The sequence below is a fragment of the Pungitius pungitius genome, chromosome 16 (assembly GCF_949316345.1).
Source record: "Pungitius pungitius chromosome 16, fPunPun2.1, whole genome shotgun sequence".
In the NCBI taxonomy this organism is placed as follows: Eukaryota; Metazoa; Chordata; class Actinopteri; order Perciformes; family Gasterosteidae; genus Pungitius; species Pungitius pungitius.
In genome coordinates, this window is record NC_084915.1 from 9,985,570 (window position 1) to 10,007,687 (window position 22,118).

Below are 22,118 nucleotides of genomic sequence, written 5' to 3' on the forward strand. Positions count from 1 at the left end.
AATTCCATAACAAAATTTGTGTAATGTTATTGTTTGAAGTCGAATAGTGTGTTAAACATATTACTTGAGTAAAGTGTCAGTGCAGAATATATTTTACTGCTGAATTTATAGAGCTCGTAATCACCAATTACAAATTTGACTCAGAGGGCTTTACAATCTGTAATATCTCATTGTCTGTCCTTGGACCCTAGTGGCATATTAGGAAAATCTTCCTGTAAGTACCAGTATGAAATTACATCCAGAAACGCTTTTGTGTTCATAGCATTAGGTTGTGTACACTATAAATTATTCAAATCCAAACAGAGACAAAACATTTATTTGTATTGCAACATTTAGAATAAAAAATCAGACAGGAAATACACAGTCTTTTTTCTGAAAAAACAATGAAATGAAAATCACTGTCAGTGTTTGTCCAGTTTGTGTTAAATGTCTCCTTGATCACTCCAACATTATCACCACACTTTGTTAATGGCCGAATGCGGCGGCCTGGTGCCAATATATTGCTGCCCATGACTTTGATGCGGTCTCGTCCCTCTGCTGGAGAGTCTGGTGGTAGTTCCTCACTTCCTCCATAGAGCTGCTGCCATTTGGGTATTTGTAAAAAATGGTAGCCACAAGTAAATTATAATTTAAAAATCATTTGGGGAGACTAAGCCTGAAGAGACCAGTTTGGGCCTGACCCCAACTACAGGTCGGCCATCCACCTTAGTTGGTTGAGGAGGGTTGGTATAGCAAGCTTCCATCTTCAAATTCAGGACTTTCTCCAAATAAGGCCATGCAGTTTGACAGACCCATTAGCGGTCAAGTTGAGCAAAATCTGACCCGGAATTTTGGTTTGACAGTCCCGAGGTCAGTGGCCCACTGGATCCGGTCCCGTGTTCCCAGCTGGTGGTACAGATTGGTGTTTTCTTCTTCTAAGGTGCATTACCATCCTCGATTTACCAACGAACGCCGCTTTATTCTAGGTTCAGCTAAGATCTGCCATCCAGATGGTGACGCATTAAACCCCCTTGGGTTGCCCTGACAACAGAATGTTATTTATTGGACCATAAGAAGCCATGTCCATATATCCATGGGGTTTGATGACAGAAAATAACATAGGACGAAAAAAGTTTTCATTCTGTTAACAGTTAAATACTGAGCCTACCACAACATGTATTTAATAATATATAGAAGCCTACTTTTAATTTATTAAACCTCATCTCTAATTATTTATTTGAGCATTTTTCATCCGGTTTCCGCTCAGCACTGCACTGGAACAGTCCTCCTTAAAGCCACCAACAAAGAACTCTGCCTAAACCTCACTGCAGCTCTCAAGACCATCAACCATAGCATTCTTCTCTAACTCCCCAACTCCTCCCTCACCATCACTGGTACTGCGCTCTCCTGGCTTAAGTCACTAACAGTCAACCGTTCATCCGTATCGACAACTGCACCTTCACCACCACTCTGTCCCAAGGCGTCCCCCAGGGGTCAGGGCGTGGTCCTCTTTTGTTCATCCTATATTTTCTCCCTCTGCTAACGTCCAGCTCCATATCTCCACTACTACACAGTCCATTCTCACCACATCACCCCTGTTCCTCAGAACCTGCACCATCACCACATGCCGTCCCGGCAGCTATACGCGCTTCTGGTGCCAACCTCCCGTCTCCGCGAGCGAGGACCGAGCACCGGACATGGGGCAACAGAGCCTTCTCTGCCCCCTCCGTGTGGAACTATCAGCCCAAACGAGATTGCAATGATCTTTCAATGTTAAATCAGAAATCAAAACAAACCTCTTCAAAACCGCTTTTAGTGTCTAAATAAAGCTGTGTGTTTTAAGGTTTTAGTGTGTAGCTCGTAGTGATGAATTGATTTGTCATTAAAGCGTATTTGAGTACTCTATGAATAAAAGGTATTATACAACATTTAATACTCTTATACTGCTGCACTATACAATTATTACTAGGAGTACTATGTTGCGCTCTACGTTTCTATGCCATTTAATACTTAATAATGTTCATGTAGTATCTTGCCATACCATATACTATGTTTTATATAGGTATATTGATCCTCACAACACTAGGTCTTATTTCTAAATCAGTGTGTTTTATCCTGCTGTGTAGAGCTGGCATACTAGACTCAATGCTATGAATCATTCCATATCGCTATTCCTCTATAATTAGTTGGAATGCTTCAAGCATTCCAAGTATTGTTCTTCTAATCTTTATTAGTTGGAATGCTTCAAGCATTCCAAGTATTGTTCTTCTAATCTTTATTCCGCCTTATTCTACTATTTCTTCCGCCGCACCTTTCAACTCCTTCACACTTTCAGCTATTAAGACCATTCAAATATTAAAATGTTCAGCTCATTCAGGGGAGGGGTGCTATGACTTTTCAGCTTTTTAGCTCTTATAATTGAATTAATATAAATTAATATCTTCAACCTTTTTAACATGGTTTCCTAATGGATTAAATTTTCAAATCCTTTCAAAACTTCTTCAACTTTCAACTTTTTCAGCTTTTCCAATCTTTCAGCTAGAGACACCATTTAAACTTTAAAATGTTGACACAAGTCTTAACAATTTTATTAAAAAAACAGCTCGTTGATATCTATTATAGTTTTTTCATAATCACTAATTATGTTTCATTAGTTTTGGGGTTTCTTTCGAATTTAGAGTGGAGTTTTCCGGATTGTCCCGCGATTTAGAGTGAGCGCCGTGTCAGGATTCAGTAAAAAAAAAAGAGGCACTTTTCTCTTTACGGCCACAATATTCACTTTTCAGCCTTCATTTAAAAAGAAAACATTAGCCGTGCTTGTGCTGGTTGGACTCGTATAAGTTTGGAATGTCAGAGTTATTTACTTTTTGCGTGAGGAGCCTGGTTGTGAGACAAAGTCTGCCCCGAGCCCCATACGCTTCCATACAAATCTGCCGACATTTAAAAAAAAAAAACACAGCCGGTACACTTTTTGTAAACGGCTGTTTGAGCAGTTTTAAAACACATAGAGACATAAAAACTACACTCAAACGTTCGGTAGAGTCTTGTGTCTCTCAAAATGTCATTATTTTTTGGCTACTCCAAATAGTTTTGCTCCAGGAAGCATTTGTTTGAGGTGTGGATTTTGTCTAAATCTCTTCACTCTCTTCACTGCGAGCTAATTAGCGATCAGCTGTTGATCGATGGCCATAAAGACGCAGCTCAGGGACGTGCAGGTTTAACCGTGGTTAGATAACGGTACGTGTGGACGTGCGTGTCGTGAGTTGGGACGGAGACCCGGGATGAGCAGACCGTAAGTAATGTGGAGGCTGGACCGTAAGATATTTGAGACATGTGAGAGCCATAAGTACTAGATTGCTAGCTAGCTAAACTGCTAACGAGGCTACTCCCCGCTGGAGACTTAAACCGTGGTTGTGACGTTGTTCCTTCGGTGTTGTCATTAAGCTGCAGGCACGTGAGTTTATTTTTTTACGCGAGTGATACTATTAATAACCTTTTCGCGGACCGCAAGAAGGTCCGTAGGTTAATAAGCACGTCAAAAGTTACGGGGAGTGGCGTGACGTTGTTCCTTCGGTGATTGAGCTGCAGACACGTGAGTTTGTTTTCTTACGCGAATGACAGGAGATCGTTTGGTCTTTATTTTACGCAACAAAGCGTCAACCTAATATACTATTAATAACCTTCATCGGACCGCAAGAAGGTCCGTCAGTTAATAAGCAAGTCAAAAGTTACGGTGGGCCAGCCGGGGTTAGGGGGGGAGGAGGGGGTCCGCTGGTGGGCGAAACTGCGCACTGAGGAGTGAACAATTGTAATCGAGATGGGGGCTGTAGTATTTGTGTGTGTCCACTAACATTTAATTGTCCAAGTGAAACACTTAGTACTTATTTTAGTCATTGGCGCTGTATGCGTCCATCTTTATTTGACAAAACCGCGCATCTCTATGACATCATCAAGACATGACTGTTAACTTATCCGGAAGTATCCAGGGGCGTTTTTGATGGGACCGCCACAAAGCTCTTGGTAATTTCTACACTATTTGCAAAAAGATTTTTATATTTTATTTTGACTTGTTGCCAGGATCTTCTCCTGTCTTGTTTATTCTGTGCAAATGGGCAGGTGCCACTGTGTATGGTAGGTTGTGACATCAATGTATTAATGGGTGAGAGATGTCATCTAGTATTAAAGCGCTTTGAGTAGTCAGAAGACTAGCAAAGCGTTGTACACGTCCATTTACCAAGTTCATTTAGTTTGAATGAAAAAGATTCAGCAATGTTTAGAAGTAATTTAAGCTTTTATTAGTTCTGTATTTTGTCAAATTCATAGAAGCTTCCCCCATTTCTGTTTTTTCCAATTCTTTCAAGTTCATTTCAGCTTTTCAAATGTACTTCAGCTTTTTCTATTCTTTCAGCAATGTTTTGAATAATTTCAGCTTGTTGCATTTTAAGCAACTTTTTGAAATTAATTTCAGCTTTTATTATTTCTGTGATTTCAAATTCATAGAAGCTTCTCCCATTTCAGTTTTTTTGCAATTGTTTCAAGTTCATTTCAGCTTTTCTCATTTCTGTATTTTCAGCCATTTTTAAGTGTATTTCAGCTTTTTCTATTCTTTCAGCAATGTTTAGAATAATTTCAGCTGGTTTCATTTCTGTACTTTAAGCAACTTTTAGAAATTATTTTCAGCTTGCATTCCAACGCATTTTCAGCAGGAAATGCATTTTCTAGTTCCGCCTTATTCTACTATTTCTTCCGCCGCACCTTTCAACTCCTTCACACTTTCAGCTATTAAGACCATTCAAATATTAAAATGTTCAGCTCATTCAGGGGAGGGGTGCTATGACTTTTCAGCTTTTTAGCTCTTATAATTGAATTAATATAAATTAATATCTTCAACCTTTTTAACATGGTTTCCTAATGGATTAAATTTTCAAATCCTTTCAAAACTTCTTCAACTTTCAACTTTTTCAGCTTTTCCAATCTTTCAGCTAGAGACACCATTTAAACTTTAAAATGTTGACACAAGTCTTAACAATTTTATAAAAAAAACAGCTTGTTGATATCTATTATAGTTTTTTCATAAACACTAATTATGTTTCATTAGTTTTGGGGTTTCTTTCGAATTTAGAGTGGAGTTTTCCGGATTGTCCCGCGATTTAGAGTGAGCGCCGTGTGAGGATTCAGTAAAAAAAAAAGAGGCACTTTTATCTTTACGGCCACAATATTCACTTTTCAGCCTTCATTTAAAAAGAAAACATTAGCCGTGCTTGTGCTGGTTGGACTCGTATAAGTTTGGAATGTCAGAGTTATTTACTTTTTGCGTGAGGAGCCTGATTGTGAGACAAAGTCTGCCCCGAGCCCCATACGCTTCCATACAAATCTGCCAACATTTAAAAAAAAAAAAACACAGCCGGTACACTTTTTGTAAACGGCTGTTTGAGCAGTTTTAAAACACATAGAGACATACAAACTACACTCAAACGTTCGGTAGAGTCTTGTGTCTCTCAAAATGTCATTATTTTTTGGCTACTCCAAATAGTTTTGCTCCAGGAAGCATTTGTTTGAGGTGTGGATTTTGTCTAAATCTCTTCACTCTCTTCGCCGTGAGCTAATTAGCGATCAGCTGTTGATCTATGGCCATAAAGACGTAGCTCAGGGACGTGCAGGTTTAACCGTGGTTAGATAACGGTACGTGTGGACGTGCGTGTCGTGAGTTGGGACGGAGACCCGGGATGAGCAGACCGTAAGTAATGTGGAGGCTGGACCGTAAGATATTTGAGACATGTGAGAGCCATAAGTACTAGATTGCTAGCTAGCTAAACTGCTAACGAGGCTACTCCCCGCTGGAGACTTAAACCGTGGTTGTGACGTTGTTCCTTCGGTGTTGTCATTAAGCTGCAGGCACGTGAGTTTATTTTTTTACGCGAGTGATACTATTAATAACCTTTTCGCGGACCGCAAGAAGGTCCGTAGGTTAATAAGCACGTCAAAAGTTACGGGGAGTGGCGTGACGTTGTTCCTTCGGTGATTGAACTGCAGATACGTGAGTTTGTTTTCTTACGCGAATGACAGGAGATCGTTTGGTCTTTATTTTACGCAACAAAGCGTCAACTTAATATACTATTAATAACCTTCATCGGACCGCAAGAAGGTCCGTCAGTTAATAAGCACGTCAAAAGTTACGGTGGACCAGCCGGGGTTAGGGGGGAGGAGGGGGTCCGCTGGTGGGCGAAACTGCGCACTGAGGAGTGAACAATTGTAATCGAGATGGGGGCTGTAGTATTTGTGTGTGTCCACTAACATTTAATTGTCCAAGTGAAACACGTAGTACTTGTATTAGTCATTGGCGCTGTATGCGTCCATGTTTATTTCACAAAACCGCGCATCTTTATGACATCATCAAGACATGACGGTTAACTTATCCGGAAGTATCCAGGAGCGTTTTTGATGGCACCGCCACGAAGCTTTCAGTAATTTCTACACTATTTGCAAACTTTTGAGGCACTCACCAACCATGCAAAATGTTTTTATATTTTATTTTGACTTGTTGCCAGGATCTTCTCCTGTCTTGTTTATTCTGTGCACATGGGCAGGTGCCACTGTGTATGGTAGGTTGTGTCATCAGTGTATTAATGGGTGAGAGATGTCATCTAGTATTAAAGCGCTTTGAGTTGTCAGAAGACTAGCAAAGCGGTGTACAAGTTCATTAAGTTTGAATGAAAAAGATTCAGCAATGTTTAGAAGTAATTTAAGCTTTTATTAGTTCTGTATTTTGTCAAATTCATAGAAGCTTCCCCCATTTCTGTTTTTTCCAATTCTTTCAAGTTCGTTTCAGCTTTTCTCATTTCTGTATTTTTAGCAATTTTTAAATGTATTTCAGCCTTTTTTATTTCAGCAATGTTTAGAATAATTTCAGCTTTTATTATTTCTGTGATATCAAATTCATAGAAGCTTCTCCCATTTCTGTTTTTTTGATATTCTTTCAAGTTCATTTCAGCTTTTCTCATTTATGTATTTCAGCTTTTTCTATTCTTTCAGCAATGTTTAGAATAATTTCAGCTTGTTGCATTTTAAGCAACTTTTTGAAATTAATTCCAGCTTTTATTATTTCTGTGATTTCAAATTCATAGAAGCTTCTCCCATTTCAGTTTTTTTGCAATTGTTTCAAGTTCATTTCAGCTTTACTCATTTCTGTATTTTCAGCCATTTTAAAATGTATTTCAGCTTTTTCTATTCTTTCAGCAATATTTAGAATAATTTCAGCTTGTTTCATTTCTGTACTTTAAGCAACTTTTTGAAATTAACTTCAGCTTTTTGCATTCCAACGCATTTTCAGCAGGAAATGCATTTTCTAGTTGTTCTTGTGCTCTTGTAGAGATCAGCCTTGTTTCTATTTATTTCGTTATTTTATTTCCCCACCATAATTATGTAGTTTCATTTTTCAAAGCCCTGTGTGTTAATGTATTTCTTGGTTTGAAGGTTGTCCAAACTACATTTTATAAAGTTAAAAAACTACTAGATTCAGCCGCAGTGCGTGATACAAAAAGCCTACACTTTTAATTTAATTTCAAATTAAGTACAGAAAATATAGAGTACAATCCAACTAAACTTTACCGGGAAAAAAAAAAAACATGATTCCCGTCAACTAAATGATGTTATAAGCAGCTCCCGTATGAACAGAAACTTACAAAATAATTAAACTAATAAAATATCCAACTAATGATGTTGAAATCATTGCTCTGAAAGTAACAAAATAAAGATTTGGTCATGTGCAGTGCCTCAGAAAATGACAATGGGCACCACTGAGCTGTGCTTCAACATCAAACTGGAAAACTATAGCCATACACAAAGTCCTGCACACTCATATATTCATTTCTCACGTACACACTTCGCACGGCAGCCCGAACACCTTTTAGTCTCAACTAGCCTTAGAAATCCTTTATTAAAATTCAGCGAACGAAAAAGTCTGATTCATGGGAATATTTCCAAGGACATAGTTGTTGAGGTCGACCAAGAAGAGAGCTGCAGGCTGAAAAATGTTTGGTGGGAACAAGTGTTTGTTATTAAAGGTCCATTGCTTGGTTGACCCACACATCCTGACACGAGCCACTGGCTTCAACGTGGAAGAATAGAGGACTATAATGTTCAGTCTCTTCGTCGACCCTCTTTTCCCAAAGCCACTTGGCAAATACTTCGAATAAAACATTATTCTGTACCTCCATGTAAAGTATGTGTATGAAAAAGTATGATAAACAGAGATCTACATGTGTGGGTCTGAAAACAATTCTTGAATAAAGTCCTATTGTACATCGAGATACTGTGAACTCTTTAGGGCCTTATAAAAACAGCAGAGGAGAGGAAAAAGATGTAGAACGCAATTCATCAACCTTAACATGTCTGAAGAAGAAATATGACCATATGGTGTTATCCAAAGCAGTCCTGCCCTCTGCTGGAAGACCAGAGTACACACAGCGCCGTTTTGCAACTCTTATTTGGAAAAGTGTCAGAAAGTAAAACAGTCACCATCTGTCAATAAAGTAATGGCTTCTGTAGATCGCGTTTGGTTGAAATAATAATTTAAAAAAAATTCTAAGGCTAAAATAATTAAGGCAGCAATGCCATTTTTTTATCGTTGTAGTCAATCCTACGGATTGATACATTGTAATGGAAAGAATAGAAACTTTTGCAGTAATCCTTTTGTAATTAAGGAGGACATAATGTCATTCACATATACAAACAGATGAGGAGGAGTTCTTCCCCACAGGAAAGTAATGGCTGCAAGTTGAAATCCCCGCCCCCCCCATTGATCATGTCAACAGACTGGGATGGGGAAGGATCACTGGTGCCAGCTCTCCAAAGGAGGGAGAAACATGCACGGTTGTCTTCAGGTAGGCTGCAGCAGTTCTCTAGCCCCCACTCTCCAAATGTCAGCCATGCATACCCACACTCATACACATTTGCGGTTCTTCATTTCCCAAAGCTGCCAAAGTTAGCGAAGGAATCCTGTTTGGGTGAAACCACGGCTGGGGGGATGGATTGCGTGAGGCCCGGCCCGACTCCTGGCACTCCCATGCCAACCATACCGCCCATCATCACTGGAGTGGCCATGCCCATATTCATGCTCATGTTCATTCCCACCATGCCTTGGTTTACAGGAATCCCCCCCATACCCATGGTCCCCGTGGTCATTGAAAGGGGCATGCTCGATGCCAAGGAAGCGGGAAGGCCAGTTGCCATCGAAGCAGGCAGGCCCATTGTCATTGCGTTGCTCGCCATCATGGGATTGGCTGGTGGTCTGCTGGGTGTTACGTGGGGCGGGGAGCTGAGGTTCAGTCCCCCGAAGCTCTGGGTCAACAAGTTAACCGGCGGTACTCCTGCACGGACATATATGGACAGGAAGGAGTTAGTCCACTTCAGATAGTTACATTGACCAGTCAAATCTAAACAATGTGTGTTTTAAATGTTCACTAGGTGAATGGAATTTCCCTCACCCAAACAGGTATAAAAATGAAATACCTTGTTGCTGGATGATATTGTTGAGTGTGGGCGGTGTCTTAGTGGGGTTGAGGCCTGCTGATAGGAAGTCCAGACTGATGTTGACTGAGGGGTCGGACCAGGTGGAGCCCAATGATCCTGGACATCCAACACCGACCTTCTGCTGTTGTCCTTTGGGGTCCTGGGAGGTAATGCCTCCCAAGCTCTAAGATAAATTACAAGTGTTTTACACAAAGAATATAGTTTCCCTGACATAAAGAAGAAAAGAAACATACAAGTTAAATTTAAAACTTAAAGAAACCAACAGCCTCTAATTTGCTCCTAACCTTTTTATTGAAAATTACAATTCTTTCGGGGTGTACTGACTTTACTGAATGTTTGTCATAACCTTTTCAAATTTTTCTTTAGATCCAGATTATTGCACTGCAGATGATCCCAAATGCAGAAACAATACATTGTATATCCTATAATGTTATGTACCTACTTAGCCTTCCCACACAAGACATGCGCAACTAAATCAGTAGTGTCATTTTCATGACACCATTTAGAATAAACAGGATAATTTAATACACACTTCTAAATTATGCTTTTAGTAGAATTCATTCTCTTTAACATTGTCCTACTTTATTACATTTTGAGACAATCCAACACCCCCAGTGAAATATATCAAACCTACCTGTTGAGAGCGAGAAAGGGGCATGGTTGGCATAGCAACAGCTGGCGTTGCACCTCCCAGAGAGAAAGTCATGCTCTGAGAGGCACTCAGTGTTGTATGTGGACTGGTTAGTTGATGGTTCACTCCGCCCATCAGGTCAAATAGCTCGGTAGAAGGTGGTACTGCATTAGAGGCCGGGCCTGTGGTTGACCGGACGCTGCCGAACAGGTCCGTCACAGGCTGGGACCGACCAGAGCCGGACGAAACGGGTGTGTTGGTTGTGAAAGCATTCCAATCCCCAAATTCTCCATTTCCATTGGATGCTGCTACGGCTGGCCATGAGAGAGTTGTTTAGATACGTTTAGTTGTGATCGTAAAAAAAAAATTGTTGTCAGAAACTGCTCCACTCCTTCCCTGTGCACTAAATGTATAATTGTATCCTAGAAATCCAAACAAAGAAAATACAAATCCATATGAAAAAGTGTGTACTAGCTTACCAGTGGAAGTTGGAAGGCTGGCAGAGGCTGCAGGAGAGGAGAAGTCAGCGAAGCCACCAATGAGGTCTGAACTGCCACCTGTATGCAGGGAGACACAAATGTATTTATTAATCAACTCTTGTCCAACAAATGAGAGACAAAACAACCATCTGCATGCAGTTGAATGCCAAAAAATCGTTTGGCCTTCATTTCTTTCACATTTTTGCGAGTGTAAAAGTGTGGGACTACCTGTTGCAGTGCTCTGATTGGATAAAGGGTCAATCACTAGCAGGTCGGCTAGGCCGCCACTGGAAGACTGCCTGACTGACGACTAAAGATGGAAATAAAGAGACAAAGGGATTAAACATGCAGTCTTGAATTCTGATCTGATATTGGGGAGTGTCTGTGCGAGCACCTTCTCCTCGGGGCTCCTGTCTCCGGTGTAGTGGGCTGCTGCACCGAGGTCCAAAGCCTTGCTGCCTGCCGCTGCGCTGCGTTTGCGTGTGGTGGTGGTTTCTGTTGCTTGTGTGATTTGGATGCTCTTTGTGGTGACGGTTTCCTCCTCATCTTTGAACTCGAGGGTTTCCTGCCTGCCGTTTCTCGACGCTCGGTCTTCCTCGTTGTCACTATGGCAAAGCGAGAGGAGGCAGGCGTAAGGAAAAAAGCATATATTTGTGGATGTGGCAGCTACTATACGTCTGTTTGGGTTGGTTTGTGTAACAGATTATCCAAGACATAACGGTTTAAATAATTTGTTGTGTAACAGGTGGGTGCATTTATTTTGCCCCTAGGTCCAACCAAGGAAGCAAGGAGTTACAATCATAAGGGGGGGGCATGGGTGTATACCTGATTCTGTCGGGCGAGTCGTCTCTTTCCTTCTTTCTGAACTTGTTAAGTGTGTCGTCGATGGTGCTGCCTATCTTGTCACTGATCTCGCCGAGCTTCTCACTAAAGGGGAACGCTCCTTTGCTCTTATCCCAGTCCTCGTCCCACATACTTTGATCCAACTCATTTGCTGGAAGGACGAATACAGAAAACAACAAAGAAAGAGAGAAAGGGAAATCTTTCAAATGACCCAATTTAAATAATATCTTCACACAAAAACAAAATGTTCTGATGCTGTTCAGAGTGACATGTATTTGAACCATTTGTCGGATTTTATTTAGACATGTATAAACTTGTGATTAATCAACAATCCTTTTTGTCGCCAGAAAATCTAGTTTGATTCAAAAAATATTGCGCTTGCTTTACATGTTATCCTTCCTCAAATAGATTGTGTGTGGAATGGGGACGATCATTTGCATTTTAATCCCTCATCTGCCTTGAGCAGTGGACGTAGTGAAGTACTTACAGGTTTTGTTGCTGCTGCCGCTGCCGCCTCCTCCTCCTTCTCCAATTCCTCCTCCTCCTCCGCTGCCTCCACCTCCGCTCATACTGTCAAAGGAGACTCCAATGTATTTATCTTTGTTCTTCTTGGCTTTCTTCCTCTCATCTCTCAGTCTGTCGTCGTCCTGGATGAACTCCACCATCTCCTTTACCTTCTGCCGTACATTGATGCCCTGATCCTTACCGTTCTCATCTGGACAGACGCATACATACACAGAAAAGTTAAATGTTTCTTGAATATAGTAACTTTGATGAAACCATGACTGTGTAAAAAAAAAAATTTTGCAATACTGATCAAAGTCAAATGGGGGGATTGAAGATTTTCTCCAGCCGATCTCCCGAGGCATTCTATTTTGGACACTCGGTGATCTTTGTGATAGTTTGCTCGAAAAATAGGAAAATTATTTTTATTTAGACTCACCTATGAAGTGGTAGTTTTCTAGAGACCGCAGGTCGTAGATGTGTTCTCTAGCACTGGTGACGACTCTTTCAGACCCATTCCTGATCAGATAGGCCAGAAGCAGTAATGCCTGGAAGAAGGGGATAGAGAGAGATAGTAAGAGACGTAATAAGAGGTTATGCAAGTTATAACTAGAACCACTTATATAATAATAAGATATTGTTTCCAAAATTAATTCGGTTGCTTTACTAAACTGTCCCAACTCCTAGACTCATCTTAATCATGCTAAATAAAATCAAAATCAAATTCATTCTTCCAGGGATCTTGCATAATTTATCAGCTCTGCATATGTCTTACTAACTACAAGAATGTAGTTGAAATTCACCAATCACTGAATCAAAATACCTAAAAAGTGTTGGTCCAGTCAAGTCTTTTAAACACTGGAACTCATGGCGATGTCTGACTAAAGAAATGAAGAAACCCTGAGACTCAGCTCTCCTGAATCCTGATAAAACGATACAGAACTGCACTGCACTGCACTGCACTGCACAGTACAACACGCACACACACACACACACACATCAAAGTGTGACCACACCTTGTAGACTCGTCTCCAGTTTTTCTTGTTGTCCTTAAGCATCCTGGTCCACAGCATGTTCATCACCTCCGGAAACTGCTCATACATGAAGGTAGATCTACACACACACACAGTAAATGTATGATTGTAGTATGTGAATCCATGCAAGTAATCCAACATATAATCAGGTCTAGTGACCGTTGTGAAGGTGTGTCTAACAACACAACAAAGATTACGTGCCACCTTACTGATAACTTGCATCTATTGGCATGTATATTCGGAGACTACATGGACGTGTGTTACACATACTTGGCTATTTCTCCCATTAGTTGACCGGAGGGTCCCCAGGGGTCGTCATTGGTGGCCTCTCTCACCTTGGATTCGATCTCCGAGTAGTTCATCACCACATTGGTGCTGTTGACAAACATATAATTCCATCATGATTACTCCAAATAAAACATTGGCATCACCATCAATATTTCCATCGTATAAAAAGTTAAACCATTTTTCTTGACTTTCTTGTCACTCTGTTCCCTTTTTGTAAACATAAAGCTATTTTTTGGGACTACTTTTGGTCAGTGTGCCTGTTTGGCTATCAGCCAATGTTGTGTCCCGAGTCCATTCACACTCCACTCGTCCCATTTCCAGAGGTCAGGCACACCAATATACAGAAAATCATGAACAAACACATTGATATATTTACACAGTAGAACACACACATGTTGACTCTTGGATGAGGAAAACCCCTGTGGCTAGCAGAGCTTCATGATCATGTCTAATGATTACGTTCTACACAGATGTCTACCTCACGCTGTATGTGGCAGCACCTCACCCATGCACTACAGCAGACAATAACTGTTCACAACAGGATTATCATAACACAATACACAGTGCAATCCAGTAAGCCACTGAAACGTGAAAGACCGCTTTCTAAAAGCCTGTCTCTTCACTGGTGAACGTCAACTCACCCCCCCGAACCCCCAAATCATAGTGTAAAAAGGAAATATTCACATGTTCATGACACAAAGGGGGATGAGTCAATGTGTACATGAGAGCGAGATGAGCAGAGAGTGTATATCCCTCTGTGTGTGTGTGTGTAACAGCAAGGTAAACACTCCTGCACTCTTTGTTTTTGTGGGCTTACAAGCTGCTTTCACGTCTTCTCTGTCCTCTACAGACTCCCAGTAAAAAAACACAACCTAAGGACGGACGGCTCAACTACTTCTGAAACTCGTCATTCCTTCCGCCATCTTTAGCCGGCATTCTTTTTCCTTGTTTTTCTGGTCTGCCAATCTCCTGTTTCTATCATTACACTTTCAGTCCACAGCAGGCTTTCCTCTCCGTCTCCTCTGAGCTCTGCCACCCACCCAGCGAAAGGAAGATAAGAGGCACCGTCAGCACAGGAGCTGCCTCCGACTTGTGTTATCGTCAGCAGATGAGACTGACAGACATCGAGAGCACCACAATAGCACGACTTAATCTGCAGGAAAAGCAGCTTTGTTGAGGTAGATCAATAATGGAGGGTATTCATCATGCCCAGCCAGGCACAACCACCAGCTGATGGGAGCTGAGGTCTATTACTCCAGCGAAAAGCTCTCTCGATTTCTTGCTACTGTACACTCACCCGTCGTATCGCTTTTCTTCAGACAAAATTATTATAAGGGTTCATGAGTATCCCTAAAAATGTGAAAGTATATTTGGGCTACTGTACCCTCCTTATCGTTGGGTGGTGTGCTAGCACACAGTACACATTGAAAACCAGCCTGCATTTAACCATGGTCACACAACTATTATCTAAATTAAAGTGCAAAGCAATAACCAAAAGAAATGTTATCCTCACATAGAAAAGATCAAGATAATGGAAAAAGAGGTACGTATTCATAAAGAGCGCAACACTGTACAGCGTTGTTGGGAGAAGTATCTTAAAAGGTTTATATGTGGCAGAAGATGCACTGTCATCTAATCAGTCAACACAACAACTTGTATGTTTATTTGTGAGATTAGTTTGAATTTGATCATATTTATGTTTTACCTTGGTTCAATCTATTCAATTGATTGAACGGATTAAAAAAAAGGCAGTCAATGTCATCATATATGTACATATGCTCAATTTAAATTAAATTCATTTTGTACAGCCCAAAATCAAAATTCACAACTTTACCTCAGAGGGCTTTGGAATCTGTACACATCCAAAAACATTAGAGAGAAAAATGCAGATTCTAGTTGTTGTTACTTTATGAGACATGTGTAAAGCTAAATAAAAATGATTGTATTGTATGTACCACATACCCAGGCTTCCAGATTAGTGACGCCATCCCCATCCAACCTTGTTTACTTGTTTTTTAAATAAACATGACTTGTGACCAGAAACAGGTGTACTAAGCCAATAAACAAGCATCGGTGCATTTTCCATTTTTTGAGGATTTGGTTTACCCAATAGAAGGTTTACATTTACTCAATTAGCCTCTTGAAAATAGATAATAATAATAAATACTTGCAACGATGGCAAACACATAGCGGAATGCATAGTTTAGTGCTGAGATAAACAACAACAACCGCCTGATCTACAACATTTTAACGACATGTTTAAAAAAACAGCTTTGGTGCCTCAGCTGTTCAGGGGGGTTCGTTATGACATGCGGTCTGCCGCTAATTTGCAGGAGACGGACTATACACAAACAATTACCGTGCCTCTTAGCTTTTTATCAATATGGCTTAACTTTCTACTCTGGATACAATGTCAGGTGAATAAACGGTGGAGATAGCGGGCATCGCCATGGGGACACAGGGCGTGTTCTGCACCAGCAGAAACAGTACACACAGATGCTAGCGGAATTAGCTGACTGAATAGCATTTTTTGTGGCTCAGAAATGGATGAATCAGCGGTGTATAATATTGCCCCTTTCCTGCCCTTCATACACAAGTGCCGAAAATGTACGTACGACGGGGGCAGCCATCATGACACACACACATCTCTATTTGTGCCACAAGGTTGATAACTGGGAACTAGACAGCTAGTCGCAGCTAACAGCTGAGGGGCTATAACCGTGACGTCACGGCCTGTGTCCGTTGCTGATGCTGCCCAGCTAAAGCCGCCTAGCTAGCTAACGTTATCGTGTTAGCATAGCAACCACTTAACGGTCTTACGAGCGCAAAAAGCTCCACCTGCTCCTCGGTACTCACGCTTTGTCCACCAGCTCTCTGACTTTCCACATATTCAGCATCACCGCACAGAACTGCGGGCTCGCCGCCTTGATACTGCGTCGTTCCCGACGACAACCCCCCCCTCTTCTCTGTTAGCACCCGTGGTAAAGCGGCCCCTGCGGTTAACGGATCGCGCGCCCCCACCCCCCAGTTGCTACGGAAACGTCGTTCTCTCTGTCTACGTCACGGGAGCGTCAAGATGCGCCCTCATACGTTTCATAATGCGTATTCACTCAAAGCTAATTGCCAATTTAATAATATCATCTTTGTTGTTTTTCTCTTTGAATGTGCCTTGCTCAAGGACACTGCACCACGCTGGATATTCAGGTCAACGCGTTTTTACGAGCAGAGTTTATCTTCATGATGCCCGAAACGTTTTTCTAATACTGAGTTGTAACACCTCTGGCCTAACATACACAAGGTCACTGTGTCTAAATGTAGTATTCTCTTACCTTTTAAACCCCAAAAAGTTAAACTTTCTAATCCATAAATGTAAACCCACTTCCCCCTCAATGTTTTCCAACTGTTATCTGGGCTGTTAAATACATTAACGTTTGAATAACAACTGTAAATACTAATAACATAGGTTGATCATGATATCGTTATTTACCTGGGATACAAGTTTATTTGATATGTGTTAGAGTATTAAATAATCAGACGCCGTAGGTGAAACGAGTATAGGCGAAAACGAAGGATGAAATAAGCCAAGGGAGTTAAATAATAGGAACACATTTCACACAGAAGGAAAACAGCGTCCTCTTGTGATTGAAGTTGTGTACTGAATCAAAGTACGACTACCTTGCAGATCTCGAGTAACGATTGGAAATATCATTAAATGTGTATTATTGATTTACTTTTTTTGTTATGAATCTGTATTTTTTTTGCTGAAAGGATCGTGCTGTAAAATACATGTATGTATGCATACACAATTATGTTGGTTGCACGGTGACCTATATCTAAATCCTATCAGGGATTAGCTTTGAACCGATTAATTGTGAAGTGATGGATTTAAATTCATCCTGAGGGTCCAATGTGGGAAGATTATTTGGTTCAAATGCATAATCTGCTCAAGACTGATGGAAGTTTATGTCAAATCACCACAGCCACAGAAATGATTTACAATAAAATTGATCCCTGTTTTGGTTTCTAATTGAATAAATGTTTAACGGTGCTCATTTGCACATAATCACATCCTTTGCCTGTAGAATGCTGCTTCTCTATAGGTTATAATATGAAAAAGGTGATAAATGTGACCCACGTCTGGCTCGATTTTCATTGAAAGTGTGTGGGTGTGTGCCCACAGGAAGGTTTCATACATTATTGTGTGAAACAGCAGACACCTGCATCGCTGAAGGTTGGCTAAGATAGACAATGGAAGACATAACAAACAACTATAATAACAGGAGAAGTTAAGTGATTCACTAAAGGTAGGGACTGAAGGAAATACTGGCAGGACAAGTTATAATAAACCAAATGAACATGATGAAAACTTTGGAAATTGCAGAATACTAATTCAAGTTTTTAAAACTTCTTGTGGAATATTAGTTTTGTTTCCAAATGTCAATATATCGTTCAATATTTCTTTCCTTATGTTTATTCTTAAGGGTCTTCGGCGTCTCACTGGTTAATGCCGGCAGCCTGAGTGTGTTGGCTCATCCTCTGAGTCAACCACAGGTTGTATTATTGATATGTTGGCTCAGTTATTTAGGTCGCCAATCTGGTCGAGAATAACCAAACAGAATAAAGATGTGTCAGAGTCTCCAGGAGAACGTCTTTGTCTGCCTCTTTGTTGACCATTTTCTTTCTTTCTTTCAATTCTCTCTTTGTGCCACTGTCCTTGATCTTACGGAAGGTTTGGAGATATTTTTCAATTTCTATTCTATTGGAACTGTAATTAACTCTGATGTAGGCATTGGTTATTGTTTTTTTCAAATAGTTTAAGTTCTGGTTTTAAATTTATTTAAATTGTGTATTCAATCCAAACATTTTGTGTTATGAAGAGTGTTTCCATTTCATTAAAGGTTTGTAATACCTTGTTTCACTTTTAAATACAAAGTGAGACCTTTTACTCTTCTCCCGACTTCATATGTAAACGTCGTGTATTTGTGGCTGAATGAGTTTGTTTTTTGCCCCACTCTGGTCGTGGAAACTGCTCAAAAACCTTTTCAACGTTTCATTTTCTTTCTTTGTTCTATGAAGGGCGACCACCAGGTTGCCATGGCGATCCTCCTGCAGCATAGCAACAACCTCAGCACCGGGCTCGGCTCCGCGTCGGATCCCGCTGGCGTCGCGCTGGGCCGGGCGGGTCACACCGCGGCGGCCGTGGTCCTCGGATTCATCCTGGTCCTGGGCTTCCTCGGTAACTTCCTTGTGCTCATGGTGTTCTCGCGCTTCCCCGGTCTGGTGACTCCGGTGAACGTGCTGCTGATCAATATCAGCGCGAGCGACATGCTCGTCTGCATCCTCGGGACCCCCCTCAGCTTCGCGGCCAGCGTGCGCGGCAGGTGGCTGACCGGCTCGTACGGGTGCCGGTGGTACGGTTTCTCCAACGCGTTTTTTGGTGAGTTATATATAGATATTTCAAACCTGAATTGACTCAATGAGGTTCTAACATGCAGCACAATAATACAAATGTATTTTTTGACTATATTTTGTGTTTAATGGGGTGAATGTGCCATGTGCAACTAAAGTTATCAAATAAATGTGGTGGGTAATATTTATATATCAAATCAATAAATCAAACTATTTTAGACTCAGGGTCCATATGTGACAAGACAAAAATAAAAGAACAGAGGCCCAGGAGTGCCTTACCAAGATTTATAACTAAGCCTTATGTTTGTCAACTTTAAACCAAAATTATTTAACTGTTAGAATCATTCAAGCGTGCAAGCTAAGATGCCTTAAGACAGTTATGAACGATTCTGGCACTGCTCCCTCTGTTTTTTAAATGTACATTTCTGGATACTTTCCATGAAGAAGATAAAATTACAAAGCCTACAGATGCATTTATTGGAAATATAGCCTTCATGTGAATTATGTCTGTATAAGAAAAACTGACTACGCATAATTTAGTAAGATTAGACACCATTCAGTTATACTAATAATCACAGCAGCAGGATTTTGATTACAGACATAGTGTAGCTAGATTAATCTATTACAATGCATCCAAAAACATGGATGTGTGTAACTACACATGGTAATTAATACAACTAATATGGAGAGACTACTGGCTCAGTTTGATTTCTCACTGGTCTTCACAGAATGAATGTGTGTCTCTGTCAGGAATAGTTTCTCTGGTGTCTCTCTCTCTGCTGTCCTTGGAGCGGTACTCTACAGTGCTGGGCAGAACCCACTCGAACTCTGACCCCTCTCAGTACCGCCGGGCCTGGCTGGCTGTAGCGGCTTCCTGGCTCTACTCTCTGGTCTGGACTCTTCCACCGCTGCTGGGCTGGAGCAGGTCTGTACTTTTTAACTCATTATTTCACTCAAAATTCGATCACTCATTCTTTTGACGTTTTAAAGAAATTAGTGCCGTGAAAGAAATTCGGATGATGATGCCAAATTTAACAATGTGACTTACTGAGATCAAATGTTTGTGTTATGGGTCAAATGATAATCAGTACTTCCCCTAAACAAGAGAACATTAACCGTGTGTTTGTTCATTTGAAGAACAATATCTTAATATCTAAAAATTTACAAACGCACAGCAACACGATTACATATTAGTCCATTCCATTTTTTCAGTTCAAATGGAGAAATAATAAACGTATCCTAACCCAGTGATCAATAAAGCACATGAAATCAGAGCATTTGTTATGTGTTATGGAGCAGCTACGGGCCGGAGGGTCCCGGCACCATCTGCTCCGTTCAGTGGCACCAGCGCTCCACCGCAGCGCGCTCCTACATCGGCTGTTTGTTCGTCTTCTGCCTGCTGCTGCCGCTCCTGCTCATGTTCTTCTGCTATGGGAGGATCTTGCTGGCCGTGCAAGCGGTGGCAAGACAGGTGAGCACCCAGGATGACCTTTGACCCCTCTGTGATATGAGACGCCTTTGCACGTCCACCTAACAGCTTTTTTTGTTGTTGGTCTAGGTGAGCAGGATCAATCAGTCCTCAGCTGAGAGGAGGGAAAGCCGCGTCCTTTTAATGGTGGTCTCCATGGTGACAGGCTACCTGTTGTGCTGGATGCCATACGGTGTTGTGGCGATGCTCGCCTCCTTTGGAAAGCCCGGCGTGGTGTCGCCTGCCGCCAGTTTGATCCCGTCGCTGCTGGCAAAGACCAGCGCCGTCCTCAACCCTGTTATTTATGTGCTGCTCAACAAGCAGGTACCAAGGTCCCTTTAAATATGTGACACAAAGCCACCCAGTTAAAGGATATGTCCTTTAAAATTCTGTTGCATCAAAGCTGGTTTGCTAAACAATGTTGTATTATTTTATTTTGCAAATCATAATAATATAGCCATTAGACAAGGAACAGCTACAGATGTTTAATAAGCACACTTCTCTGTACCTCCATAACAATCATCTTTGTTTCCAAACTGGTCCGTCTCAACCAACGTTTTTTCATTTGAATGCACTGTAAACATTACATTTGGTTCAATTTGTTCAAATCAATGAGAAGCAGGGGACAAATGTATACTTCATGTTCCATTTTCAGTCACTGGAAGCTGCTTTCATTAGGATTTAATTTTTTTTAATTATTTATTTTAATTCAACCTGCAGCAACCTTCATAGACTTATCTCCCCTACACTTTTCTGTCATTGTTTTCAGGCTGGTTGTCATGCAGCTCTTATTCTGCTCACAAAGATTTGTTTTTTTCTCCAACCAGTGCAAACCACCATCAATGTGCACATTACTCACCCTATATAAACTGCTTGTTCCTCCCTCACTGAGAGCAAAACCCTCGAAAAGATCACGACTCTTTGCTGTTCTTGCAAATTCACTTATTGTAAGTCGCTTTAGATAAAAGCGTCAGCTATATGACATGTACTGGGCATTGATGACAATAACATAGAGGTCAGGATTAAGTATTTGGCATTCTTTAAAGGATTAGCCTTTATATACTCTTTCCGCATTGTGGTAATAAAGACATCCTCTGTGATTACATCACAACTCATGAAGCTAAAGAGGAAACATTTTCCCTTTTTATTGCTCTGACATCTGAATGTAACTTCTGATGCTCCAACATATTCATTTTTCCTCCTGTCTGTGTGTCTCTTAGTTCTCCCGGTGTCTCCTGTACATGATCAGGTGCAGCTCAGAAGCCCCTCCCACCAAAGCTCAACACACAAGGCCCACCAGAAGGGGTGTCTGGCGTCACCCGCCAACAGAGGACCAAAACACGGTGCACGCCCTGTACACATCCAGGGACCAGCAGCACCAGCAGCCTGTGCTGGTGCTAGTGGCTCAATATGCAACATAGAGGTCAGAGGTCAACTTAGTTTGATGAACAAAGGCATTACAATTTTAACTTTCACTTAATTTCACCTATTTTTAAACAAAAATGTAACATACTACAGGAATTATTTTAGTTCTAGAAACGTTTGTTCTGTTGATAAATCTTGTGGACCGTGCAGCTTCATTTTGAGTATTCGTAGCAGTTCATCACAGCAGCAGATGTACAGTATGTTGCCATCAATGGACTAACTAACCCCGGTCCACAGTTAAAATGCATCAGATGCAACTCATTTTATGGTCTAATAGGCATATCAGTATATATTTATTTTTTTTAATCACCAAGCAGCCAAACTTATCGCACGTTTCAATGTCACATTAAAGTCAAACAAGTCTGACTACATGGAACTGTGATCGTTATTTTTTTCTACTGATCCATAAAAGTGTCACAAACAAATCATCATTTCCATCTTTGGCTGCCTGTCAAATACGCACAGCAGTATAATTGGCAGAAAAAGTGACTGAATAATTAGGAATCTAAATACATAGAACATATTAG

General features: G+C 41.0%; 2 protein-coding genes across 2 annotated transcripts; one reads left to right on the forward strand and one right to left on the reverse strand.

Moving 5' to 3' along the window:
• Positions 1-7,504: 7,504 nt before the first annotated feature.
• Positions 7,505-16,328, reverse strand: LOC119215590 (clathrin interactor 1-like). The gene is made up of 12 exons (XM_037467859.2): positions 16,146-16,328; positions 13,272-13,376; positions 12,984-13,080; positions 12,407-12,515; positions 11,951-12,178; positions 11,446-11,614; positions 11,015-11,225; positions 10,849-10,930; positions 10,621-10,698; positions 10,145-10,455; positions 9,490-9,673; positions 7,505-9,347 (listed from the first exon to the last, which is right to left on the reverse strand). The coding sequence occupies exons 1-12, from the start codon at positions 16,184-16,186 to the stop codon at positions 8,941-8,943; spliced, it is 2,022 nt and encodes a 673-aa protein (XP_037323756.2). The 5' UTR covers positions 16,187-16,328; the 3' UTR covers positions 7,505-8,940.
• Positions 16,329-17,912: 1,584 nt separating this feature from the next.
• tmtops3b (teleost multiple tissue opsin 3b) lies at positions 17,913-21,997 on the forward strand. The gene is made up of 6 exons (XM_037467876.2): positions 17,913-18,018; positions 18,366-18,726; positions 19,449-19,623; positions 19,998-20,169; positions 20,257-20,490; positions 21,387-21,997. The coding sequence occupies exons 2-6, from the start codon at positions 18,384-18,386 to the stop codon at positions 21,585-21,587; spliced, it is 1,125 nt and encodes a 374-aa protein (XP_037323773.2). The 5' UTR covers positions 17,913-18,018; positions 18,366-18,383; the 3' UTR covers positions 21,588-21,997.
• The last annotated feature ends 121 nt before the right edge of the window (positions 21,998-22,118 follow it).